This window comes from Chanodichthys erythropterus, chromosome 19 (genome assembly GCF_024489055.1).
Source record: "Chanodichthys erythropterus isolate Z2021 chromosome 19, ASM2448905v1, whole genome shotgun sequence".
NCBI lineage: Eukaryota > Metazoa > Chordata > Actinopteri > Cypriniformes > Xenocyprididae > Chanodichthys > Chanodichthys erythropterus.
The window spans coordinates 8,721,921-8,749,328 of NC_090239.1; the positions used below are offsets into that span (position 1 = coordinate 8,721,921).

Sequence of the window (27,408 nt, forward strand, 5' to 3'; positions counted from 1 at the left end):
ATATAGCTCTTCTGCGTGGAGATGCATGGATGTCATAAAACCTACTACTTTCATTATAGGTTCATTTATGATAGGTACACATGAACTTTGTTCAAATTATGTTTAACAAACCAGTTATTTGTTAGCATAAATATGAATGCAACCTTAGGTTTAGGGATATTTTAAAGAATGTTTTAAAAAATTACTGTGAAAAAAGTGAAAGTGATCTGACGTGTGGCCAGGTATGGTGTCCCATACTTGGAATTATGCTGTGCATTTCACCCATCCAAGTGTGTGAACACACACCCAGAGCGGGGGCAGGCGTTTTTGTTGCGGTGCCCAGGGAGTGATTGGTGGTTATGTGTCTCGTACCTCAGTTGTGGGTAATGAGAGTGGAAGAGGGCGCTGTTCATTCACTCCCCCCACCTACTTTCCTGTCAGTACTGAGGCTCGAACCCGCAACCTTCAGGTTACAAGTCCGACTCCAACCATTAGGCCACATCTGCCCCTAAAAAATGGCTAGGTCAATTTTTGTTTCTTAACAATTGTTGAAGAATAGACCTGAAGTTTTACCTCCATGAGGACCTCATGTGTGTGGCAGATGAGTCGCTGGAATGCTGAGGTAGAGTGAACTTGACATCAAACATCTTACCTGAAGTTCTCTGAAGTTAAATCTGGGAAACCAGACACATCTGGATCCCATCGAGTCTTCTCAACTTAACTCTTTATCTCTCTCTATCCTTCTCTCCACAGAAGTAATGACCAGTTTTATGGGATAGTTGTAGATCCTCAAGAGACTTCTGCCATGTTGTTTATACCTTTGAACTTCGGAAGACGTGATTGGCACGCTGTGGTCGCTGTCAGTATGATTTTAGCTGATGTGGACATGTGTGAACAAATCCACACCAGTGAAAATAGGTAGGCATGGAAACCTTATACGTCATATTTGTAATATGGTTTAATTTAGCAATTAAATAGTTTTATATAGTTGTTTTATATTATATGTTATATATTATTCCTTTACCATTACTAGTAGCATTGTTTTCTCAGATGTTTCCAGGGATGTTTGCATGACCTTGTTTAGATTGCTAGAGATTTGCTTGTGTATCGAATTAAATTGTTGGGTAGCTATATTGAATATAGATTAAAAATGCAGATGTGTCCTTCATTTATAAGCTATTTTGTCTTATAAAAGAGGGTGTGACACGGAAACTGAAATATAACTCCACTTTTAGACACAACCCTAACCAGTGGGCGGGATTGGGTTGGGATGAATATATATAAAGCCAGAAAGACACATTTTGCCAATATTTTATGATAAATATTTTTTATTTCATTGGCTTATAAGACATAACCAGACCCATCTCAGGTAAGCACTTCTTTTCTAGCAATAAAATAGTAATTTCGCAAAATTTAATTCCATAATCCAGTGTAAACAATCATAAATGTGTGTGATCATGTGAATTTTTTCATTAACACAGGAATGAATTGTCTCATACCGTTACTTTTCATGCTCTCCATGGGAGCTGCTCAGAAAAGCACAAGACAGAGTTTAGAGTGGGACTACAAAGTTGAAGGTGAAATACTGAATATGTACAATAAAGCTATATCCTTTAAAAGCTTATATAATTGATGCTAATTATATTGTGAAGTATCTAAGAACAGTGCATTTTTATTTAAATGAATTAATAACTGCAAATGTGTAAACAAAAATCAAAAGTCTCCATTTCCATTTGTTAGCTGAGAAGGTGAACTTGAGAGGATGTGCCAATCTCACCTTAGTGTTGGATAACTGGAAATATGCCATCATGACCCAAGTCAAAGACCTTCTCCTGAATGATCACAGCACAGTGCTACCAGACTATGGAAGGTACGGTAAATGGCTCTGTGTGTACAACTGGAACATTTGCTAAAGAGAAGAAAACCAGAAAAAGAAAAGTTACTTTGTAATAACCATTAGATCTGGTGGAAAACTTACCCCATTTATTGTGGCCTTTTCAGGATTCAGCCATTATCTGAAGCCCTAAATGACCTCTACAAGGAATTTAACTCCTTGAAAGAGAGACTAGCAGAGCTGACCACAAAATTTGAGGGCATAGAGTTGTTTGTGGATGAAGCCCGAACCGGCAGGAGTCACTCACCTCCTCGAGCGGAGCGCCCACCTCCTGAAGGAGAGGGAAATCCAGCTGAGCCTCATGGCACAAGACAGGGACGCAGGAACAAGGTGGTGGTGCGAAGAGTTAAGAAACCTGATAATTCACAAGTTTAGGGTATTGATACCCTTTATACATAAGACAATATTTATTGTACATTAATTCTGTTGTATCTAGATAAAAAATCTATGTGTTTTATGTCTCAATACATTACATCATATATTAAGTTTCTCATGTACGTTTTTTTGTGTGTGGAATATTTAGACTTACAATGTGTCAATGTCAGGCTTTACTCTTTTGTGACAAAATAATGTTATGATGAGCAATGGTAGCTTATAATAACCCTACCTCATCAAAAAACATTTGTTGTATTCTGTTCTGTATTTTCTGTAGTTCAGTTCATTATTCAACATTATTAAAAAATTATGTTCGTACAGTAGTCAGTGGTGTTTTACAAAGACTCGCCTGCTTCTTTACAAACGTTAATAAACCATTTTATGCTATGGTAATAAATTGGCTAATGAATATTAATTAGGTTGTATGTTCGCCATGGTTGGCCCAGATGTCAGCGTAGTCTAATTAATATTCATGAGACACGTATTATCTACAGTAGTACTATTTACTCGAATTCAATACCTATATAAAACAACTTAACTTAAAAATTGCTTAAATTCACACTTCTTTGACAAAAATAATGGGATTCCTCTGGCACAAAGTGTAGATGTTTTTTGTGTTTCTTTTTTAGAATGACGTTATCACTGTCGGTTATATTTTGAGTCATCTGTCAAGGTAAGTCAACGGCAGATTTTCAAACTTAAAATATCTTAAAAAGGTTAGATCTCAATAATTACAGAAATGTGTGGATAAAAACATAAGTCAAACAAAAAATAAGACGAGACTGAGTAAGTTTTAGATTTAATTGTGCCATGTTTGCTGAGACAGCAGTTTTTAATAAATGAGGCGTGTAACGTTAGTGTTTACCGCTCTCTAGTGGCGGTATTTGAACGAACAACTAAACCTAAACCTTTCAGTGTGTTTCCTAAAGCAGACGTTTAGCAGACAGTCCACACAATCTCTGGACAGTCCTGCTACCAACGTCTGTTTTATGGGTCATTTTTGGCATGCGGTATCTTTAAACTCTGTGGAAATAAAGAGCAGAAGTTAGAGAAGAAATTTCGAAGGAGTCTGACTGACCATCCAAACAACATTTCCAGAAGGCCTACGTGAGGGCGTAAACAAACTTATTTTTTAAAATAGTTTTTATTTAATAAATCATTTTTTTTATCTCATTTGTTAAAAAATAGAAACAAATCAACATCACAGAATTAAATAATATTATTTGGCCCTATTTCCCATTTCTTTCCCTTTAGCTTTCAAAATGGACATCGAGTGCAGTGAGTCATGTGACTTTTCAGAAAGTACTGAGGCGCATGAAGACATGCCGCCTGACCCAGCTCTGGCCACCGACCTAACAGTAAGACATCTGTAATTCTAGGCACACAATTACACAAGTGTCACAGAATGAGGTGAGAGATGTGAACAGCAGTGAGACTGGTCAAATAGGACTGTTTTGTTTTTTATTATAAATTACATGCAAAATTATTCTCTTAATCATCCCTGACAGCACCATAGTGTCGATCCACATGTACCAGATGTGGGCCGGATCTGGGCCACACTATGTTGCTGTCTGAGATTATATGTAAAACCAATAAATAAATAAAAAAAATACTTTTTTCTTGCCCCATTTGCTGTTTTTTTTTTTAAGCATAAAAGCATTTTAAGCATAAACTATCAATGAGATGCAAAAATAAACTTAATTCAAGATATATTTCCACCCTCTTTGAGTTTAATATTTTATCCAGGATATTACGACATGGTGGAGACATGAAAATGTCTGTTTGACCTGTTCAGGTGAACGCAGAGACTGAAAATGACTCTGAGCCAGTGCAACATGGAATAAACCATGTAGAGGGGGGATGGCCAAAAACGATCAATGCGGATGACAATGAGGCGACTACCCGCTACAAGAAGAAAGTGCAGAAGGATGTCTGTTATCAGCACACGGTTATGGAAATTGCTAGCGTGAGTCCCAACACACAACCACAGTTACCATAAAAATATTTTAGCAGTATGTCAGGAACTGTAAAGTGTTTAAGGAATAGTTCATAGGAATAGGTCTGTCCTCCATCATGTTGTTTCAAACCCATGCGATTAGACAGATGCATTATTTTTATGATTCTTTTATACTTTTATGGTGCTTTTGCATCCTTTTGAAGCTGTAGCTGTACCATTCATTGTAATTGCATAGACATTGACAGTGCAATTGCATAGATAAATTACTATCTTTAGGACTTTTGTGTTCAATGGAAGAAAGAAGCTCACATGGTTTTGGAAGCTGGAACAATGTGAGAATAAAGAATGAATGATTTTTCATTTTAAGTCCTTTAAGACAGCAGGGAGATAATTTAATTGAATTTGGATTTGGTCTCAGTTTTTAGCCCCATCTTTTTCTTCTGCTCTTTAAATCTAAACTAAATCTCACAGATGCAGTAAGTAGTACCCTCAGGGTCCTCACTAGAGTTCATGATGAATCTGAGTGTTGTCTTCCTGTCTGCTGCAGGTCTCGGAACACAATGTCATGCAGAGCAAACGTGACATCTACTTTAAAAATTATAAACCTACGAGGATGGTGAAGGGCAAGCCATCAGCAAGAACCATCACTGTGTTCAGGTGAGCACACGCATTAGAACACATGGACAACTTATTTAGACATGAAGGGTCTCAAATGCCTAGATAGATGGTAGGAAGGTGGATAGATAGATAGACAGACAGACAGACAGACAGACGCAGTGTGTAATTTCTGTGCCACTAAAGTAACTAAAACGCAATATGATTTTCTCTAGAGACCCAAATAAAGATAAGCGTGCAGCCACCGGTTTGTCCTGGAACCCAATCGAAAATCATAGAGTAGCTGTTGCCTACTGTTGCCTGGAGCAGAGAGCACCTAAAAATATGAGCTTTAACTCATATATATGGAACACTGGTGTGTCATGCACACACAAATACACACACACACACACACACACACACACACACACACACACACACACACACACACACACACACACACACACATATATATATATCACTTATTCTGGCAAACATGGCACTCTTGGTAATATATTTATTTATTTATTTATTTATTCCCACCTATAGAAAACAACATGAAACCAGAGATGACTCTGAAACCTGCATCTCCACTTCTTTGTCTGGAGTACAATCCCACAGATTTTCACATCCTTGTTGGGGGAAGCTACAATGGAGATATTAGTGTGTTTTCATTATGAACATTAATGGTTATATAAGGCAGATGTGGCTTCTTCAGTCCATCTGACACACTCAAGCTCAGAAATGCAGTCCTTACGGTCTACTGTTTATGTGCTATTTAGATGTCTTAACTGTCCTCTATAGTCAGAGAGTTTTCCCTATTTCCAGGCTATTGGGACACACGGAGTGGCAGTCAGCCAGTACAGAAATCTTCCACTGTGCATAGCCATAGAGATCCTGTCTACAAGGTCATCTGGTGGCCGTCAAGGATATGCACTGAAGTTTTCTCAGCTTCTACAGATGGTCAGGTTTGTGACACAACAGTCTACAAGCAATTAAATTAGCCACCAATTTTTCACAGCACATTTTTGAACTGGACAGCTATAATAAACCCTTCAAATTATTCCTATTATATACTGTAAACTCAAAGAAGTATCTGTATGACACCAGGTACAGCTCTGGGACATTCGAAAGATGAGTGAGCCCACCAAGCAGCTTGTGCTGGACCCCACTAAGAAGGGAAACCGTGACAGTGCCCTTGGTGCAGTCTCCATGGAATTTGAGAACACTATGGTAAGAGCAGTTCTCATTTTGTGTGGCCCATTGCTTTGTGGAAACTCATGTTAAGATTTTTTTGGCTTTTGATTACGCAAGGCCAAGTTTATGGTGGGCACAGAGCAGGGGGTTGTGGTCTCGTGCAGTCGCAAGTTAGAAACCCAAAACGACCCGATTGTATGCACATACCGCGGACACAGTGGCCCCATTTACGCCTTGCAGAGGAATCCCTTCTTTCCGAAGAACTTCTTGACCGTGGCTGATTGGACCGCCCGCATCTGGTCGGAGGACATCACTGAGAGCTCCATCATGTCGACCAAGTAAGAACCTCTGTGTTGTTGTTCTGAAATACTGAGAGAGCAGCATTTATACCTCTCACATGAATTTTATTTTACTTTGTGTGATTTAAATTTGGATCAACTATACTTTTAGGGGTGCATTCACACTTGTAGTTCGGTTTGTTTGGTTCATTTGGTCCGGACCAAAGAAGAAAAAAAAAAACATTTAGTCCTGGTCCGATTAGCGCTCAGATTGGCAATTTTATCACCAAACCAAAAGATACCGAACCTAAAGGCATAGGGACACGTTCACAACCTGATTGGTCGGATTTTATGACGTATTGCCTATTTTGAGACGGAACTTACCGAAAATCCAAAACAATGCTGTTTGCTGAGGTAAATATGCTTGTTGTGTGTGCGTAGCCTGCATGTGATGGTATTTTGGCCAGCTGGGAACTCGTGAAGAGCTTATAAAATGTGCAAAGTAGTCAAAACAGCGGCGGGAATCCATCCGTCACACACACACAAATGATCTGCTGCGTGGAGACGTGCGTCTGATGCCTGTGATGGGCAAACTCGCGACTATGACAAGAAATACCGACATGCGTGAGGATTCTGTCCTTTTTAGGGTCTCTACTTCCTGTTTTTGGTTCGTTTACATGTCTTTGGTCCGTGTTGCGTTCATATATCATACAAACCGCACCAGAGTTCGTTTGAAAGCGGACAGAGACCCATCTTTTGAGCGGTCTCGGTCCGCTTGTTTGGTGCGCAACAGGGTTCGGATGGCAGCGTTCACATATGTTCAAATGAACCGCGCTAACCGAGCAATCGCACCAGGGTTCGTTTTAATCGAACCAAACATGACAAGTGTGAACGCACCTTAAGTCATTGGTTCTCAACCAGGGGGCCACAGGATGACTTTAATTATATTTGAATTGATTTTTAAAAAGTATTTAAATTAATTAAACTGTTGTTATTATTATATTAAAATTGAACTAATTCTAAAAGACTGCAGATGTCTTCTGATTTCTCTCATTCCCATTGAATCTAAGATTAGAACTAAAATTTTTGCAAACGGACTGAAAAAGTACATTTGTTCAATAATTCATCAGGACCAGACTGGTTTTATGCCCAACAGGCATATATATATATATTTTAATTTTGAGACGGCCGTTTAATATAATTTATAACAATATAAATTTAAAGACTTCTACATTGTGTGTGTGTGTTGCCTTTTTACATATCAACTCTGATATGCATACAGAGCACAACAGTGATTGGCCACCTTTTAAGTGGCTATTTTTCACCCACAAAATTTTTTTCAAAGATACATGAGGAAGGCTTGGTGCGATGGTGGTCATGTGTGGGGTGCTCTCTTCTGTAAAGGATCATTTTAAATAATAATAATAATAATAATAATAAACATTTTATTATTTTTTTTTTTGCATTTTTCATGTCAACTTTGATATGCATACAGAGCACAATAGTGACCTTCAAAAAAAAATACCTGAGGGAAGGCTTGATGCAATGGTGGTCATGTGTGTGGTGCTGTCTTATCGAAAGGATTTAAAAAAAAAAAAGAAGAAGAAGAAGAAATTTCTATTTCTATTCTATTTCCTAAAAGAGATTACCATGATTACTACACAGATAGGATGACTCTATAATAAAGCCCCTGTAATACAGAAAATAACTTCTGGAAACAAAATTAACTATGCTTAATTAATTTAATGTATTCAATAAATTAAGTACATTTAATATACCAATAAAAATGTCTGAAGAGTCAAAAAGGTGCCAATATTTCTAATCTGTTTCTACAGAAATCACATGACTTATCTGTTAGATGCCTGTTGGAGTCCAGTCAGACCCGCTGTCTTCTTTACGGTGAAGATGGACGGGACCTTGGATGTGTGGGACATACTGTTTAAACGGAAGGACCCTACTCTCAGTCTCAAAGTCAGTCCTAAACATCTCCTTTTCGTACTGAGAATGTCTTCCACTTAAATATGTAATTGTTATTTGTTTATACTGTTTGTTTGTTTTTCCTCACAGGTTTGTGACGAAGCTTTGTACAGCATCCGTGTACAAAATGAAGGCTGTTTGGTGTGCTGTGGATCTCAGCTGGGAACCGTCAAACTGCTGAAGATGCCACCAAGCCTGTTCACACTGAAGAACAATGAGAAGGCCTTGGTCTCAGAGGTGAGACACAAATACACCTTCCTTCACATATGAAAACACATCCACTCTTTAATATTCATATTGACGTGAAATAAGACTAAATGATGACAGAATATTTATTTATTAACTGTTCATTTAAAATATATATGATTCTAAAACAAAATATATTTTAGTCGTCCTGATGTACACTAAACTGTTGGAGTGTATTTGTGCTTCATTTTAGATATTTGACTTGGAGACCAGGAAAGCGAAGAGTCTGGAATCTCAGTACAGAGAGAGGCATCAAATGAAACTTAGCTGCTCCAAAGAGGATGAGGAGGAAAAGGAAGACCTAGAGGAACTGCTGGCCTGTACAGAGATGGAGTTTTATGAGAGTGTGGAAGCAGAGAAAAAAAAAATAGGATGAGGAGAATGAGAGAAGGTCGGGAATAGAGAATGCTATCTGTATGTATAACTTGCCCTACTCGACCCACTCTGAGTGGGAATTAAATCGGCATCTCCTGCATGGGAGGGGGGCGCGCTAACGAGGACGCTAAAGACTGCAGTCCCTAATGTGCCTTTTGAGCCCAGGGGACTGAGATTTACAGGGACAGCTCTTACTACATTGCCTCCATTACACTCACCCACCTAAACCTCACTCCCATCCGGGTCACGGCACCAGTTTAATTGGTCCTAGTCGACCTGCTCCAAGCGGGATTTGAAACTGGCATCTCCGGCATGGGAGGTGAGTACGCTAACATGGACGTCAAAGACCACAGTCTCTAGCGTCAGTCGCCAGCGTGCCTCTTGAGGCCAGGGGAGTGAGGTTTACATGCACTGCTCTTACTAGCTTGCCTCTGTTATATATGCTAAACTTAAACTGTTTTTACTTGGTTGAGTTTCATTCTTAATTATAATCTTTAACTGTTTCACTGTAAATAATATTTCATGTCAAATATATGTCAATAATCATTCATATATACCAAACTACAAAAGAAGTGTAGTTTGGCTGGTCTCAAAGTTTTGGATCTATGTTTTCTAAGGCTGTTTCTTGTCCCCTGCAGGAAGACAGTGTGTGGAGACATCCAAGTAGAACACAAGGTGTGCCGAAGTTTTTGCAAGTGCAAATAGACTTTAAATCAGTTCTGTCTAAAATAAATTGAAACAAGCATCCAAGATGGCTGCTCTTTCTACTCCACACCAGTTTGTTGAACATTTATTTTTTGAAGGTCATAACTTTTGTACACATACTGTATGAACTCTGGTATAAGGTTAAGACAAGCCTGAAAATTACATTTTAAATGTGAAAGTCTCTTTTAATCTCTCAGTATTTATTTTTAGTAAAAACTCATCACACTTGATAACAGATAAATAAGTGTTATATGTGCAAGTTATTGCAATTTTAAGACCCTGATGTGAAATTATGCCTCCATAAATTAATGCATAAATGAACTACATTAAATAACTTTGAAAACAGAGGGTACACTCGCTTTAGCATTGTATAACACACCTTAGCTTTATTTCTTGTAAAGTGAACCATCTCTAAGTTTGTGGCTGTGAGGATGAAATATTAATCCATCTTTCAGCATGAAATAACCCAGAAGCAGAGCCCCATCTTGATCCTTTTGAAGTTCACTATTCTTCAATCGTAAAAAATAAATAATTACAGAAATAACTATTATAAGCGATTATACAATAATTATCACAACACTGAGTTATTAGAACGTTTTTGTATTAATACCGTTTAATAATAATACTTATTATTATTATTATTTCAAATATTGCAATAATGAAATGTTAAGATGGTCAAGCAACGTCAGCTTGAGGATCTAATTAATATTCATGAGTCGCTTGATTTCGTTCGTTGTGATGATGAGGGAACGGCCTGTGTGTAGAAACCAGCTGGCGAAACGAAACCGAAAGTCATGTAGCGAATGTAATAAGAAGCGAAGAGAGGGGAACTGCAGAACAGTTCGGTTTACTGACTGGAGTGTAGACTGTTCAGGGAGAGGGACTCTCCAAAACATGCATCTGTCAACTTTTTACGAAGCCAATTTAGGTATGTCATTATATTTTGTTGTTAATCTAGGCATCCTCTCGGTTCGTTCTAAACGATTCTCGCAGAGTTTTGTGGTTCATAATATGCAGTATTTAAGTTTATATTTCACTTAAATTTGCCAAACAACTGTATTTACTCATTTTTTAACATTTCCCTTTTCGATAAATATGTGAGGCAGACAGTATCGTTTCTGATAAAGGAAGCCTAAGATAAGTTATGAGGAAGTTGTTATTGGTGAACAGAGATGGTTATGCGATTATGCCGAGGATGCACTGTGGATAAAACATTGCTATGAATTTGAGAAGATTGCCGTGACAGTCACTTCTGTGTTCTGTGATTCCTTGTGATTTTTAAAGTCATTAGTAAACATATAGTAACCATATTTTAACTGACGTTTTTGCAGCCAGACCATAATAATCACAGGCAAAATCATGTATGGCTCCTCACTACCATGATTAGACAATAGTTTCTGTGGCGAACTATGGCACTACACTACAGCAGCAGTAACGTACCTCCCTTATTTCTGAGTAGTGGTAGTATGGTAAAACCATGCTGAATTTTCATTTAAAAAATGCATGCATATATATATATATATATGTATTCTGACAAAATGAGTTGATCATTGTTCAATAAAAACTTTTCTCTTTCTGTGAAAAGCACTAAGGTGTTCCTTTAGTCCTCTTGTACCATATATAGCCTATATATTACATGCATATTTACAAAATCTTTATATTTGAGGATCTTTGACCTTTGAGCCTCTTTTGCAACAACCAGGCAGCCACAAGCTGTAAGAAGGTAGAAATGCCAAGGAATAGAAAGAGTGGAGCTAAAGGAAAGGCAGGTGAACAGAAGAAGGGATCCCAAAAAAGAGATGGCAGCACATCAAAAGGTAACCAACCGAAAGGTAAGCATACGAGTCGCTCAAGCCGATCCAGATCCAGAGGCCATGGACGGCACAGCACGGACGCAACAACAGAGTCTGAGCCGCTGAGCAAAGAGGCTCAGACTCAAACAAGCGCTAGTTTGGAAAACAAGGAGACTCAGACAGAGACTGTCAGTCATGCAACACAGCAGACACAAACAGAGATCAGTGGCAACACTGAGACCACAGAAATGTCACAGCCAACAGACCTCAGTCCTGAAGATGTTAGGATGGAGGATGGAACTGTGCTGACAAAGAATGAAGGAAAAGAAAGTGATGGAGAAAAGGAAAGTGTTGAGAGGAAGAAAAAGAGAATGAGTGAATCAAGGGAACCTACGAAGGAGACAAAAGAAAAGACCAAACTATCGGAAGGTTGCAGAGAACAAGATGGAGATGATCAGAAAGACAAAGACACAAGTGAAAAACATTCAAAAGGAGATTCACAAAAAGACACTAAACTCAAGTCAGGAACAGAAGAGACAAAATCATATGCAGCGGCTACTGCAGCAGGAAAGACTAAAGAAACTAAAGAGGAGAAGAATCAGACCCCAGCAGATCAGGTCGATAGAAAAAGAAGGTTTGCAACATTATAATGTAATACACTTATCATATCAACTGTTTGACCTAAACAGATACATTATATGACCTCTTATTGTTGAAACAATTATTTAAACAATGTTTTATTTTTTCATAGAAATCCTTCCCCAGTGAGGGCTCCAGCTGAACAGCCGGCGTTCACTTTCTACATTTATGCTGTTCTGGACAAAAGATTCAGATTTAACCAACAACAGAACTCCCTTTTGCTCCTTACTGGGAATGAAAGCTTTAAACTACAAATTACACATTTTTTGTAAGTGTCTCATTAATGTATAATGACAACATATATTTTATAGCCTATAGATAGCAAATACAATATAAATTGTGAAAGATTATGTAACTTATGTAAAAGTTATGTGTGAACTTTTTGTTGTAAAGTGTCAGTGTTTTTTACTATCATGTTATTTTCTGTTGCATAGGGGTCTACGACAGGAAGGCTATTTGATTGAAGCAACATTTTCAGTTTGGAAATACATTGAAAGGGGTGTTCCAATACAATACACATATGCAGTGCAGAATCGACATGGCTCCATTAAGGAAATAGCATTAAGATGTGTTTTCATCCCCACCGACAATACAGTGAAAGGTACTGAAAAATGTTGAATGGGTTTTTTGGTAATTCATTGTACATTATATATGTTATTCCTGATCTGTGATTTCATTTCCTCTCAAGAACTGCACCTTTATGAAGGTTATATAAGTTCAAGTTCAAGATCGATTACAGAAAAAGTGTCAGGCTGGTTGTTTCAGAATGAACAAAAAGAAATTTGCAAAGGCTGGGAGACCTCTGCTCAAGCGCTGCTGGAAAGAGTATTTCGGAAATGGGGGTCATTTAAAAATGAAGACAACAAGACACTTATTGAACACCTGAGGAGTTACAAAAAAGGTTTTCAGTCAGTCATGAGTCGTTTGCAATTTCCGGTGAATCTCTTCCCCTCTCAAATAAACGTAGGTGTGAGCTTTCTGTAGCTTTGTTCCACTTTATAGACAAGTACAAGACTATCCAAAAACAGCAGAAGGACTATAGATCTGCCCTCTTTGTTTTAGGTCTCTGAACTGATGTCTGAAAGACTGAGTTGGATTTTAAAAGGAGAATCTGGAGGGAAAACTTCAGACAGTTCAACTGTGATCAGATCTTTGGAAGTGGCCCTCTCGGTGTTCAAGGTGTGCTGTGGCTGTGGTGTGGATATCAGCACAAAAGACTGGGGCAAACTCTGCCATGTTGTTTTTGAAAGGACTGCTTCTCTTGGAGAGATGCAAACAACTCTAACAGCCATACCTTCAATTGACTTGTGAGTAAGGATTATTGGACAAATCTGTGGTTTTATAGAATTTTATTTTATCAGCATTTACATTTATGCATTTAGCAGACTTACAAAATCTGTTTTTCTATCTGTTTCCCCTAAAGTACCATATAAAGCAAATACTTTCCTACTGAATACTTATTTATTTCTTACATTTTGAATGGGCATGTCTTTAAAGACACCACAATAATCATCATAACTTTGGTTTCTTTGCAGTACTGTGATGGGACTGATGAACCAATGCTCAAGGAAGCTGATCTCTGAAGTAGTTTTACTTGTTCCTGTCCTTCATTTATTGAGAAAGCCAGGGGAAAAGTCAGATCCAGGCTCAGCTATGAATGAACAGACATGGGCGGGGCTTGAAAACATAGATTATCCATCTTTTAGGGAGAGAATTAGAGGACTCCCTGACAAAAGGAGGTTTGTCCGAATACTTTTAGAGGAGCACTTTTAGTTTTCAAAATTTCATGATGACTTGAACATAGATATGAGTGAGATTTGTTGATCTTAATTTTGTAGGATGGTCCTTCAACTGATCAAAGATCACTTACCAATGACCAAAGATAAGCCTTACTTGTTGAAAAGCTGGCTTTCCATCGTGGCATTTGAGGACGTCCCTGATTTTGCCCAGATGACCGGAAGTCATCCTGAACTCCTGATCCAGAGCCTGATGTGCAGAATGAAGGAGACTGAACAAAAGGCAGACACTGATCCCAACCGCACAGAAAAAAATCTGGAGGTATTTGATTAAGAGCACATAGCTTGCTCTACAGGTTTTACATTTGGCACAGAGAGAACACTTTAATACCAACCAGTGTTTGTTTTTTTAAATGGCAGGCAACTGAAAAGGTCCTGAACCTCTTATTGAAGAGGGTTGAGGAGGACAGAGGACGGTAAGGAAGTTCATTACATGTGGGATTCATGGAACATTTATCCTGTTCGTAAAACTATGATATTGGGCAGGTATTAATGCAGAATTTCTTTAATCAACAGAATCATGGAGTCAAAGTCATCGGACTTAATCCTTCACTGTTGCATAAATGTTTACAAGAGCGCTTGCAAGATTGCTCGATTTGTCCCACAATACAAAGTCACAGTGCTCTCTTTCCAGCTCTTGCTAAAAATGGCTGAAATTCTCCATGAGAAGTTTTCAAAGGTACTGTATCATTTAGGTCTTTTTGTCAGTCATGGTATTCTGTCTCTTGAAGCAAATCATTTCATTTTGCAGGGTGGTGAGGAAATGAAAGAAAAGCACAATCAGCTTTTGTCCAATCTTAATGACATTCAAAGGGATTTCACTAAGTGGAGAGATGGGCTGCTCCGCAATCCTCTGATGCATACCTCCGGATTCACTTACCCTAGTGAAATACAGGTGTAGTAATCAGCACAACTAATCAACTACATGAAGGTCTTAAGCCACAGTCGAATTGTGCTATGCAAATCTGCAGGTCAGAGATCTTGACCTTGAACTTGTCAAGTGGCTGGATCTATAAAATGGTAATTTTTGGTTTGATATATTCTTCTTTGTAGTTGTGGAATGATTTGTATGGGATTGAGTGTTCAATACCAGGCATCTCTGAAAACTGGATGGATTTATTAGCCCGAGACCTGAGACGGAGAGTGTCCCAGGTAAGATATAAACCTTATTTTAGAAGCACATTGGAATTGCAGATACTGTATGTCACAATCCTCCTTTTGTTTTTCAGAACTCTGATTCTGACAAGATTGTTGTGTACTGTCTGGAGACGACAGCAAAGGCTATCGAGAACAGTCATGCAAACCTTCAGTCTTGTTTCAAAGAGTCGTGTGAGGCTGCTATTAAGAATCAGTGTCAGGTATTGTCACCTTGAAAAAAACATGTTGTTTATTCAGTTTTGCACTATAGTATCACTTACTCACTTTTTTTATCTTTACAGAATATTAGGTAGATTGGTGTGTTTGTAATTTCTTGTACAACTTGTTCTGGTACCTTTTTGTAATTTTTAATTTTTTTGTCTTTTTGTCACCTTCTTGCAGGCAAGGAAGGAAGGAGACCTTTTACGCCGTGTCTTTTCCAAGACCATTTCATGGTCTGTCATGTCGTCCATTATTGTGGAGTCAGCAGCTCACTTTGAGGAGAATCATGAAGGTCGTCTACTGGACCCACAATCAGCAATCAACTTCCTTTTGTCTCGAGGTACACTGACTGGGTCTTACAAGATTCATGGCTTAAAAACAATTTGAATATTTAGTGAAAGAACACTTGGACACAATTTAAAGGGTTAGTTCACCCAAAAATGAAAATTATGTCATTAATGACGCACCCTCATGTCGTTCCAAACCCGTAAGACCTCCGTTCATCTTCGGAACACGATTTAGATTTAGTCTGAGAGCTTTCTGTCCCTCCATTGAAAATGTATGTACGGTATACTGTCCATGTCCAGAAAGGTAATAAAAACATCATCAAAGTAGTCCATGTGACATCAGTGGGTTAGTTAGAATTTTTTGAAGCATCAAAAATACATTTTGGTCAAAAAATAACAAAAACTACGACTTTATTCAGCATTGTATTCTCTTCCGGGTCTGTTGTCAATCCGGGTTCACGACTCTGCAGTGACGCTGCTGATGTAAGACGCTGCTGACGTGTTATCTAGTGCGTCCAAGCTTCGTTTACAGTCTGAGGGAGACGCACGCTGTATTCAAGCTATTCTACATTGTTTGTATTTTGGTATTGCTATAGTTTTTTCAAATGGTGTGTAAGTGTGCATGTCGCGGATGTCCTAATCGCCAAAAACAACGACGTAAAAGTGAATTACCAACGCCAACAGACCCGGAAGAGAAGACAATGCTGAATAAAGTCTTAGTTTTTGTTATTTTTGGACCAAAATGTATTTTCAATACTTTGATGATGTTTTTATTACCTTTCTGGACATGGACAGTATACTGTACATACATTTTCAATGGAGGGACAGAAAGCTCTTGGACTAAATCTAAAATATCTTAAACTGTGTTCCGAAGATGAACGGAGGTCTTATGGGTTTGGAACGACATGAGGGTGAGTCATTAATGACATAATTTTCATTTTTGGGTGAACTAACCCTTTAAGAAATTGTACAGTATGGGCAGCAGTTCATTAACATTGTGGCTTCTGTTTCATTTTCACAGACAAATGGAATCAGTGGAAGTTAGAAGATGATGCCAGTCGTTTAATAGCAAATAGTCAGTCATTCTTGGGTTGTCTGATTCAGAGTCTTTGCCAGGGAAATTTACCCCTTGGCCACCTTAAGACCATCTTTAAATATAAGACTGAATTTCAGAGGCTTTACAACCAGTGTAAGTCTTAAGGGCCATTCACACTAAGGACAATATCTATAACAATAACTATAACTAATCATTCCAATTCAATGATAATAGGGAAATCCACACCTCAACTATTATGACACACATTCATAATATCATTGGATTCACTTTCAGAATGATATCAGCTGATTTTTAGAGCTGATGAACGATAAAACTATTGACAGCCAATTAGAATCCACATAGCTTTTAAAGAGTACGAGGATTTGAAGTGGCAAATGATGCTAATATAGATATCATTATAGTTATCTTTATAGTTATGGTTCTTGGTGTGAACAACCCTTTATTCATTTAATTTCTGTTATCATTATTACTTAAGAGGCTTCATTAGGCATCAGGTAATTCATTTTTTTGTTTACTTTTGTTTATTTTGTCTTTAGATAAGAGCAACAAGAAAGAAGAGAATATCTCAATCAATGTGTCAGAGCTACTCAGTCAAAGAGAAGATGACTTGAAAGCTTTTGAGCAACAGAAGGAGTACATGACCAACTTTATAAATATGCTGGGGAAGATTGAAGATGTCATAGATGGTAAGGAACGTATCTTAGGAAAGTGGTTTTCAAACTTTTTGTTGTCAAGGACCCCCAAATATAATGTATCCCTTGTGAGGGACCCCCTTCTTAAACTATGAAGATGAAAGACCAATTTATACTGTGTCTGAAAAATGTGTGATATTATAAAGCAACCTATTAAAATATTTTCTGAAAAAAATTTACTTTGTATTAAGTAATTTATTTTTCTTCACAAAATTATATACAGATTTGTTTTTATTTCTTTTATTTCTTTGTTTTATTACTGTTACAATTTAAAGCTGTCAATAAAATAAAAATCATGATTAATCTTATGATTTCTGAGAAGTCTTTAGATAGCAGAATGATAATGTCAAATTTGGTAAATGTTTTTACACTAAAGGCATTAAACATATAAAAAAAGTTTTATCTCAATAATTTTTTTGTGGACCCCACTTTGAAATACCCTGTCATAGGATACATGTGTCAAGATTTTTATGAAGCTTTCTGAAGAATTTTATAATAAAATTGTGTTTTTCATTCCTGCCATGTGGGCACACCAGTACCAGAGGTTTCTTCCCTTGAAGACATGCTCAAAACCAACCTTCAGGAGGAAACACTCGACAAACTGGTTGAAGTGCAAACATATTTCTCCAAAAATGATCTCAATAAAAACAACACGAGACAAGTGTTATTCTTCACTTCTAATCCGCAAGTCCAAAACATGGCACGGGAGATGTATGAAGTGAAAACCAGCAACATTCTTCTACATTTATGGCGAGAAAAGGCAACAGAATATTTAATGCCTGGTCCTCAGCTTTTGTCTCTAGACTTCACTGAAGTCTGTGAAAGAATCTGGAAGCCTTGTCTTACTGACTTCCTCGACCTTGGTGAACGGATTGCAATTGGAGAAACTTGTTTTAAAGAGGTGGACCAGGCTTTGAAGTGGTGTGGGGATCAGGGTGAAGGAGATCGTCTAAAGAAAGAGTTCACTTTGATGGCCAGTATGCTGAAAACCCATCTTTCTCTCGAGGAGAACTGGCCAGAGCATCGTCTTAATCAGATTCAGGAATATAGACGCCTTAACCATGCTGCGGAATCTGCTGAAGTCATACTGAAAATAAAAGATAGACTGGGATTACAAGGAGACTTCAGGCATATACATTGCCTGACTCAAGTGGTAAGAGACCAGTCTTTATTGTGATCGCATTAACTTTAGTATGTATGTGTTTTTGTTTTGATTTGTGAGCATTTTTCTGTTTTATATATAGAGAGATGACTCATTCAAACAAAACACTCTGGGTTCACTGAGTGAGGATCTCATCAGAGCCAGGAAAAAGCTGGCAGATATCAAACGAAGGCAGCACACAGCCTGTCTGAAGGCATTCTTGGAAAGTGATACTCTGATAAAATGGGTCAAAACACAAATTCCAAGTAAGATTTTAAAGATTTATCTGTTTTATATTGTGGAAAAAGTCTTCATATTCAGTACATTTCTGTCAATTTACTTTTTATTTCATCCAGGTTTAAGGGACCTTAAAGTCTTTATGGAACTGGCCACAATTTCTGCTGGAGAGAATGATGCAGACATTGATAGGCTAGCCAGTTTTGAAACTGCTGTGATGGGCTATGGCCCTTTGCTTTACTCACTATCAGAAAATGCAGGATTTGAAGAGTTTATGGAATATGCTAAGCAAGTATGGGACACCCTTGACAAAGATGAGAAACTCCTGGATAAGCTGGTTAGTTTCTGTAAACACCTAATTCATAAAATGGCACTTACTCAAACTCCTATTTATTGAAAAATCTTGTTTTTCTTGTTCCTTTTTAATTTTACCTTGTATTTAGCTTAAAAGTTTAGTTCACCCAAAAATGAAAATAATGTCATTAATTATTCACCCTCATGCCATTCCACACCCATAAGACCTTCGTTAATCTTCGGAATGCAAATTAAGATATTTTTGTTGAAATCCGATGGCTCAGTGAGGCCTCCATATAGTCAACAATGACATTTGCTCTCTCAAGATCCATTAATGTACTAAAAACATATTTAAATCAGTTCGTGTGAGTACAGTGGTTCAATATTAATATTATAAAGTGACAAGAATATTTTTGGTGCGCCAAAACAACTAAATAATGACTTATACTATATGGCCAATTTCAAAAACACTGCTTCAGGAAGCTTCAGAGTGTTATAAATCAGCGTGTCGAACCATGATTCGGATCGCGTGTCAAACTGCTCAAATCACGTGACTTTTATTAACGTGTATTTTTAACTTGGCATCTTATTATAGATTGCTTTGGATACTGCTAAATGAGTAAATGTATACCTTTTTTATTTTGTTTTCTACTATAATAATTATTTTAAATTGTTCTGTATGCCTCTAATCTTCCAATAAATAGGTGCCGAATTCTGCTTATTTTTAAGGCAATTTATTCACTATCATGAAACATATCCATACTGTACATGGTTTTAATGAAGTGTTGACGATATATCTATATCTATAAATCTTGTATACAGATAGACTCCAATAGGTGGTTGGATTGGCTAAAAGGTTTAAGGGATACTCATGGCTCTGTAGAGCAATCGTCTTTGTCCTTGGCCTTAGCTATCAACACTGGAGGCGTGTATCATGTGGGCTGGCCTGAAGATTTCAGTGGGAAAGTAAGTAGACACTAGTGTAAAAATGTTCAATGCCTAAAATACAAATGGTCTGTGGCCTTGAAAATATTCTACAAAACAGAGTACCTGTTTAGTAACAGTAAGTTGTGATATGTTTGTAGACATGTTTGGAGAATGTCTTTCATGTGAAAGTGACGAAGAACAAAGAAGCAAAGACATACAATCTTAATGAACTCTTAGAGCTCCAGAATAAGCTCATGTTGATGTCATCTAAAGGGGAGCATGGAAGGGATCAAGTCAACAAGTTTACTCAGGTTGGGTCCATTATCACAATTGTCCAGAAACATTTTGCAAAAAATATTAAAGTAATGATGTCTGAAAACATAAATTCACAATAAAAGACCAGATATTACCATGTTACATCTCTCTATTTGAATCATTTTTTTTAAGGAAATGGATATTTGCTTTTTAGAAATTTACCTCTGTTTTCATCCTGTAGGTTTTTGAAGGAGTACAAAGGTTGGGCCACATCCTCCTGCAGTTGCGCACATCGGGTAATATTCTCTTCCGAAACTGGGGAGCACAGATAGCATGCAACCACCAAGATCAACACTGCATTCAAGTTAGCTTTTCCCTTTTAAGCAAGTGTGTTGTATATCAGGGTGAGGTTGTAGAGGAACTTGAAAAGCTTTGTCGCTCCCTGGAGGACTTCCATAAAGACTGGTGTAGCCACTTGGCTAAGATGCGCTCTCAGTACTACGCACTGAATCATTACACTTCAGAGCAAGTGGTCTATCTTTGCGAATGGATCAACAGTGTAACTATCAGAAGGAAACCTGTGCCTCAACAAATGTGGCATCTTTTGACTCCTATTAAATCAGACTGTACCTTAAATGAGATCAGAGAGGCCTTTGAAAAAGCAACTGAGACTGAATATGTGTTTCAATGTGACATGGCAGAGGAATCAGAACCAAATAGTGAATTTGGCCTGCCTTTACAACATGTTGGAATGGAATGCTTGGAGGACCTGTGGAAGAAATTTAAGGAGAACATGTCCGAATACCTTACCCACCATGTGGATGTTGAAATACTTGGGCGGTTTCTCTCCAATCTCTCTGCCATGAATCAAATGCACATCAAACGCAAGATGCCTCCTATTCTACAAGAGGGAAGGCCGAACCTTGTCCAATGCTCTGATGGGGAACTGATTAGCACCACTCTGTCTTTTTATGCAGAGAGTCCACAGGAACCTCTTCCAACAACTGATGAGGTATTAATGTGCCAAGAGGGGACAACTAAAGAGGAGGTGGAAATCTTCCTCCGCCGATGCCTGGGAATACAGGGTACTGCAAGCAGCCATAAGAAGATTTACACTCTGGTCAATCCAGGATCACTGACCTATGATGTGAGCGTGGCACTGGTGGAATACTTTGAGACGCAAGAACAGTGTGCAGGACCTCATTACCGTCTAGTGATGGTCTGCCCTGTAAACCAGGATAGATATGTTCCTTCCTTCTTCAGCAACTATAAGGTGCAAACTGGTCCGAGTATATCTGCAGAAAGAATAAAAATTTACATTCGCCATCACTTCCATATACCGTCTGAGCTGGTCACTCACTCAAAAGTCTATCCAAGGGACCTCTCTGTCTGGATGATTGCATCTGAACGTCCAGCTGTTGGTAAGCATAGAATATACTATATATTATATAAGTCAAAATAAATTCAAAATTGCTTGACTTTAAATAAGGTAACAATATTTTTCTGTAGACAAGACTAGACATGCTGATACTGTTCTATCTTTGGAATTTCTTCCTACTTTTGTTGCAGGAAAGTCTCTGTATGTCAAGCGTCTTTTTGAGCAGTTCAGAGGAGAGGTTCCAACAGCTGCCTTTCTAACAATCAGACTCATTGAGCCTTACGTTGACATGGATGGATTTGTCCAAACTCTGTCTGAGAGACTAGCTCCACTGAGAGAGCAGGACCCTGTGCTGTTGCACATTGATGCTGCAGCTGTATGTTGTGCAAAAATATCTTAATAATTTTTGTTATATCATAACATGCACGTTTATATACTATTTGTGGGTGACTAAAAACATTCTGTCTCACTACATTTCCTTTTACATTTTGGATAGTTATTAATGGATTTCTTGGCTCTACAGGTGCGTCATGGCTTGGAGGAATTCCTGTTCAAAGTGCTAATTTTAGGATGTCTTAGTGACCGCAAGGGAACTATATGGAGGAGAAATACAGCTCACTTAGTGGCAATTGAAGTACTTCAGCGAGGTCAAAAGAGTCAAACCCAAATAGAGGTAGAATTTTTGCTTTGCCATTTTTTTTCTCCTGAAGTCATAATTAAAACATTTTAATTGTGTCACTAACCTGTAATACTGTATTTCTGTGTTTTTACAGACAACCCATGGGTTTTTGCAAACACTGCCTACTATCTTCTGCCGGCCCCCTAAAGATATCAAGGCTTTAGAGATCATGAGAAAACAAAGGGGGTACACGTCTTTGGATCCACTGATGGATATTGGAGAGTTTGAAAGTGAAGACATTCAGAGACCCTACCAATACTTAAAGAGATTCAACATGAATTTGAACTTGGATCACTTCAATTATCAGGCTCATTCTGTAGAAGGTGATCCAGCTGACTGTCTCCATCACCTTTTGTCAAACTATGGCTTGAAGGACCCATCATGGGCAGAATTGAAGCACTTTACTTGGTTTCTTAACCTGCAGCTTAAAGACTGTGAGAATTCCTTGTTCTGTGATCCAGACTTCCTTGCTGACAATTTAAGTGGCTTTAAGAACTTCATTGTAAAATTCATGATTCACATGGCTCGAGACTTTGCCTCTCCTTCCATTGACATCTCTGACCAGAGCTCCTCCTTTTTCTCTGAGAATGAAGATGAAGAAGACATCCTATCTATTCGAAAACGATGGGAAAATGAATCTCACCCATACATATTTTTCAATGCTGATCATCTCACCATGTCTTTCTTAGGATTCCACGTGAAGAAAAGGGGGACAATTCTTAATGCAGTCGATCCAAAAAGTGGCAAAGTGTTAATGGAAAATGTGATGACACAAGAGCTCTTTTCAGACATTGAGCGACAAAGAATTAACCTTTCTGAGGACTTTGATGACCTGTCCAGAGAAGACAAGATACGAAGAATTTCCATTGTTGTTGGTGCCAAAAAAGGCTGGGAAAAAGGACAGTTTGATCCAGATTCTACTTATGAACTCACTACTGACAATGTAATGAAGATGTTGGCTATTCATATGCGATTCAGATGTGAGATTCCTGTGATCATCATGGGAGAAACTGGCTGTGGGAAAACGCGGCTTGTGCGCTTTCTCTGTGATCTGCAACGTGAAGGCAGAGATGTTGAAAACATGAAATTAGTCAAAGTTCATGGAGGTACTACTTCTGAGATCATCTATAGGAAGGTGCGGGAAGCAGAAGAACTTGCTCAGAACAATTGGCAAAAATATAAACTTGACACAGTTTTGTTTTTTGATGAAGCCAACACAACCGAAGCAATCTTTGCCATTAAGGAAGTGCTATGTGACAAAACTGTACAGGGATACCCTCTAAAGAAAAACTCTGGTCTGAAAATAATTGCTGCCTGCAATCCATATAGGAGACACACACCCAACATGATTAATCGTTTGGAGCAAGCTGGTCTAGGATACAGGGTGAAAGCTGAGGAAACTGAAGATCGCCTTGGTAAAGTTCCCATGAGACAGCTTGTGTACCGTGTGCACCCTTTACCCCCAAGCATGGTACCTCTGGTATGGGATTTTGGACAGTTAAGTAATTCAGCTGAACTCTCTTACATTCGTCAGATTGTGCAAAAACAAATTAGACATCATAGATTGCCCCTAGCATGCCAGAGTGTGATCACAAACGTTTTGGCTGCCTCTCAGAGATACATGCGTAGCCAAGCAGATGAATGCAGCTTTGTAAGCCTTAGGGATGTGGAGAGATCAATGGGTGTCCTGATTTGGTTTTACAACCACAGAGATGAACTTTTTGCAAATTCCCGCTTGATTGAAATTGAGCAGATGATCTTGAAATGCTTGGTACTTGCAGTCAGTGTTTGCTATTACCCATCACTTGAAAACAAAAGTCCATACCTAAGGACTATCAGCAAATTCTTTCCTGATCAATTCAGCTCTAAAGTGTCACTGGAGCAGGAGATCACTTCATGCCAAGATTTTTTTCTTGAGAAAATCCAAACAAGAAACACGATTGCCAAAAATCTGGCCTTGAAAGAGAATGTCTTCCTTATGGTGGTCTGCATTGAGTTGAGAATTCCACTTTTTCTGGTTGGCAAGCCGGGGAGCTCAAAATCTCTTGCTAAGACTGTTGTAGCAGATGCAATGCAGCGTCAGGCCTCTCACTGTGAATTATTCAAGAAACTCAAGGAGGTTCATATGGTGTCTTTTCAGTGCAGTCCTCACTCAAGCCCTGAAGGAATCATTGGAACTTTCCGGAACTGTGCCCGTTTCCAAAAGGATAAGAACTTAGAAGAGTATGTGTCAGTAGTTGTACTGGACGAAATAGGACTTGCAGAGGACTCTCCTCAGATGCCATTGAAGACTTTGCATCCTCTTCTAGAGGATGGATGCATAGACAGTGACAACCCAGAACCATACATGAAGGTTGGATTTGTTGGAATCTCAAACTGGGCTCTCGATCCAGCAAAAATGAACAGGGGTATTTTTGTGTCCCGTTGGGACCCAAGTGAGAAAGAGTTAGTGGAGACAGCTGAAGGCATCTGCTCATCCTCCGACACCGTTCTTCTCAAAATCAAGCACCTTCTGCCAAAGTTGGCAAAAAGCTTCCTAAACATCTGTAAAGGTGACAGTGAGCAGTTCTTTGGACTCCGAGATTATTATAGCTTGATAAAAATGCTTTTTGCAACAGTCAGCAATTCAGATCAAGAGCCACATGACAGCGAGTTAGCAGAGGCTGTGTTGAGAAACTTCAGTGGACAAAGGGATGATTTTGATCCACTTGATTACTTTTGTGAAATCTTTCAAAACATTCAAGATGTCCAAAGGCCAAGTACATTGAAAATGATTGAACAAAATCTTAACCACCACAGTGACAAAGAATGTCGATACCTTCTTTTGCTCACAACTAACAATGCTGCCTTACACATAATCCAACATCATATTTTTTCCAAGGAGAACTATACACGCCCAGAAATTGTCTTTGGATCAGGATTTCCAAAAGACCAGGAGTATGCCCAGATATGCCGCAATGTGAGTAGAATAAAGGCATGCATGGAGACAGGTCGAACTGTCATCCTTTTGAATCTCCTTAATCTGTATGAAAGCCTGTACGATGCTTTGAATCAATACTATGTGTACTTCAGTGGACAGCAATATGTTGACTTGGGACTTGGTTCACATAGAGTAAAGTGTCGAGTTCACAAAGACTTCAGACTAGTTGTGGTGGAAGACCAGGAAAAAGTCTACTGGAAGTTTCCTGTTCCTCTTAAAAACAGACTGGAGAAACACAAAGTTGATAGGAGTACAGATTTGACTCCTTGGCAGCACAGAGTTTTGGGAAAACTCAAACAGTGGGTCCAGGAGTTCTCAAAAGTTCAGCAATCTGAATCTACTGAAGCAAATTTCAGTTTATCAGATGCCTTTGCTGGTTTCCATGGCGATGCTTGTGCCAGTGCACTCCTGCAGGCTTTAGAAAAAATACAAAAAATGAGCCATGACAAAACTACTCAAAATGATGAACTCCACTGCATTCCCATTTACAAGAATGAAATCAGTGAACCAAGTGAAGAGGGATCTGACATGAATGTGGCAAAGGACATATGCATGAAAAAAGAGGAGAGTGAGGCTCATCACACTGATGAAGATATGATAGAGTCTCAAGAGGAAATCAACAAATTCCTTGATGAGGCACAAGGTGATGCCTCAATGGAAGTTGACAACGAGGTACAGGATGCAGAGGTTCATGATGAAATTGTGACTCAAGGAGATGCTTCTGGTCCTGTGAAAATGGATGAAGATCCTGTTGATGTTGAGGCAAGAGACAGCATGGAGTCAAACAAAACCTTGGACGAGGAAGAGGGGGCCTATGAAACTGCCAAATGTTTTCTCTTGAATTGTTCCACACCCGACTCCGTACTTAGATTGAAGTATTCCGAATTCGGAAATCAGGAGAAAGACAAACTTCAGAGAATGTATTTCAATCAACAAAGCCATCAATCTCTCAGAGACCTATTAGACAACCATCTGAACAAAACCAATCAGGACAAGAGCAGATTCTTAGAGGTAATGTTTAGCAGATGAAAGACAATAGATATACTTATCCTAAGACTTTAAGGGACTTGTCAATGCTCATGTTTTCTGTTAGGTAACCACATTCTCCAATCTTCTCACTGGAGCTGATGTGAGAAATCTTGCTCCGGCCTTGGGTTTGTCCACAGAGCGGCTTCTTCTCCTCTCTTTACACCAATTTGACACAGAAGTGTCTTTTTGCAGCAAGATAAGGTAGATTTTATACTATTTTATTATGTTTAATTTATTCAGTACCTTTCACTTTAGCAACAAATGGTAAATAATTTCTTGTATATGTTATATCTTCTGTCCACAGGTCATTCCTAAAGTTATCTGGGCTGTCTCTACACATTCTCTTGGTTCAGATGGACATGGAAGAGTCATTGTGCAAAAATGAACTTATTGCTTCAGCAAAGTAAGTCTTTTGATTTTTTAAAAAAACAATGAAATCTCTGAGAAAGACTTTGAAAAAGTGGATTACGCTACTCACATTTTACAATTTACTTGCATCAGATTTCAATTTAGTAATACTTTACAGGACTTTTATCACATTCCTTGTTTCATTCCTTTTACCTCAGGTACTGTACCATGAATGAAATCTTGTCCTTAAAGTCAGATGAGTGCAATGTCTATACTGTGTTCATAACAAAGCTCTCCCGAATTGGGGAGCAATGTACAACAAGTGGCAACAAGTACATTGGCTTTCAAGGAGGTAAGTGGAACTATTTTGGTAGGTGAAATGTGTATAGATATTATTGTCAAATAACAAGTATCTTTATCTTTTTTTACTAAAGGAGGTTGGCTGTCTGCACATATTGATGACCTCAGAGATTCTGATGACATGAGCTTAAATCTTAAGGCTTTTTGTGGGATACCTATAAGTAAACTCATCTCTCAGACAATCCAGTCAGGTATGTAAGGACCAAATGCTGCCATCCACTAATAGCTAAAATTGGAGGAATGAGTAAAATATTTTTCAGATTTATTTTTTATATATTTTTATATATTTATTACAGTTTCTACCTGGTAGTTGATAAAAATCCTATGGACCTGCATTGAATAATAGACCAAAACCCATATCTGGGTACTATAAACACCCAGAACACCCTAGCAACTTAATTATAACACCCTGTATTGTTGAGGCAATCTTTGCACAAGCAAGCACCAGTTACATTTCTTTCAAAAAAATCTGAAAATCTATTACAAGATGCAAGAAACTGTATTCTTTTACAGGTGTCACACAATCAGAAGAAATGGATACAAGTGGACCAGAAAGTGAGAGGGTAAAATGCTTTAAGCT

At 38.3% G+C, this 27,408-nt stretch overlaps 2 protein-coding genes across 2 annotated transcripts in view; both read left to right on the forward strand.

The window, feature by feature from the left end:
• Nucleotides 1–4,804: 4,804 nt before the first annotated feature.
• dnai2a (dynein, axonemal, intermediate chain 2a) lies at nt 4,805–9,637 on the forward strand. Its single transcript, XM_067368722.1, has 10 exons — nt 4,805–4,862; nt 5,036–5,175; nt 5,349–5,462; nt 5,628–5,767; nt 5,910–6,041; nt 6,120–6,334; nt 8,110–8,245; nt 8,342–8,488; nt 8,691–8,911; nt 9,511–9,637. Exons 1-9 carry the CDS (start codon nt 4,819–4,821, stop codon nt 8,871–8,873), a joined length of 1,251 nt encoding a protein of 416 aa, XP_067224823.1. The 5' UTR covers nt 4,805–4,818; the 3' UTR covers nt 8,874–8,911; nt 9,511–9,637.
• A 746-nt stretch (nt 9,638–10,383) lies between these two features.
• Nucleotides 10,384–27,408, forward strand: part of LOC137007334 (E3 ubiquitin-protein ligase rnf213-beta-like) — a 34,336-nt gene continuing 17,311 nt past the window's right edge. Inside the window, exons 1-30 of the mRNA XM_067368671.1 lie at nt 10,384–10,505; nt 11,280–12,004; nt 12,122–12,277; nt 12,444–12,610; nt 12,698–12,972; nt 13,072–13,316; nt 13,545–13,748; nt 13,848–14,067; nt 14,166–14,221; nt 14,322–14,484; nt 14,557–14,700; nt 14,859–14,957; nt 15,035–15,163; nt 15,345–15,504; nt 16,473–16,640; nt 17,045–17,194; nt 17,737–18,353; nt 18,445–18,607; nt 18,698–18,915; nt 19,695–19,838; nt 19,958–20,110; nt 20,296–21,475; nt 21,624–21,808; nt 21,956–22,105; nt 22,206–26,102; nt 26,185–26,321; nt 26,425–26,523; nt 26,687–26,820; nt 26,903–27,019; nt 27,342–27,391. Coding sequence (XP_067224772.1) covers nt 11,307–12,004; nt 12,122–12,277; nt 12,444–12,610; nt 12,698–12,972; nt 13,072–13,316; nt 13,545–13,748; nt 13,848–14,067; nt 14,166–14,221; nt 14,322–14,484; nt 14,557–14,700; nt 14,859–14,957; nt 15,035–15,163; nt 15,345–15,504; nt 16,473–16,640; nt 17,045–17,194; nt 17,737–18,353; nt 18,445–18,607; nt 18,698–18,915; nt 19,695–19,838; nt 19,958–20,110; nt 20,296–21,475; nt 21,624–21,808; nt 21,956–22,105; nt 22,206–26,102; nt 26,185–26,321; nt 26,425–26,523; nt 26,687–26,820; nt 26,903–27,019; nt 27,342–27,391 — 10,278 coding nt within the window. The 5' untranslated portion in view covers nt 10,384–10,505; nt 11,280–11,306. The remainder of the gene's footprint in view (nt 10,506–11,279; nt 12,005–12,121; nt 12,278–12,443; nt 12,611–12,697; nt 12,973–13,071; nt 13,317–13,544; nt 13,749–13,847; nt 14,068–14,165; nt 14,222–14,321; nt 14,485–14,556; nt 14,701–14,858; nt 14,958–15,034; nt 15,164–15,344; nt 15,505–16,472; nt 16,641–17,044; nt 17,195–17,736; nt 18,354–18,444; nt 18,608–18,697; nt 18,916–19,694; nt 19,839–19,957; nt 20,111–20,295; nt 21,476–21,623; nt 21,809–21,955; nt 22,106–22,205; nt 26,103–26,184; nt 26,322–26,424; nt 26,524–26,686; nt 26,821–26,902; nt 27,020–27,341; nt 27,392–27,408) is intronic.

Coding starts and splice junctions, on each gene's coding strand:
- dnai2a (XM_067368722.1), top strand. CDS start 4,819: ATGGTGAAGGGCAAGCCATCAGCAAGAACCATCACTGTGTTCAG. Junction 4,863..5,035: donor AGAACCATCACTGTGTTCAG/GTGAGCACACGC, acceptor GATTTTCTCTAG/AGACCCAAATAAAGATAAGC. Junction 8,246..8,341: donor ACCCTACTCTCAGTCTCAAA/GTCAGTCCTAAA, acceptor TTTTCCTCACAG/GTTTGTGACGAAGCTTTGTA.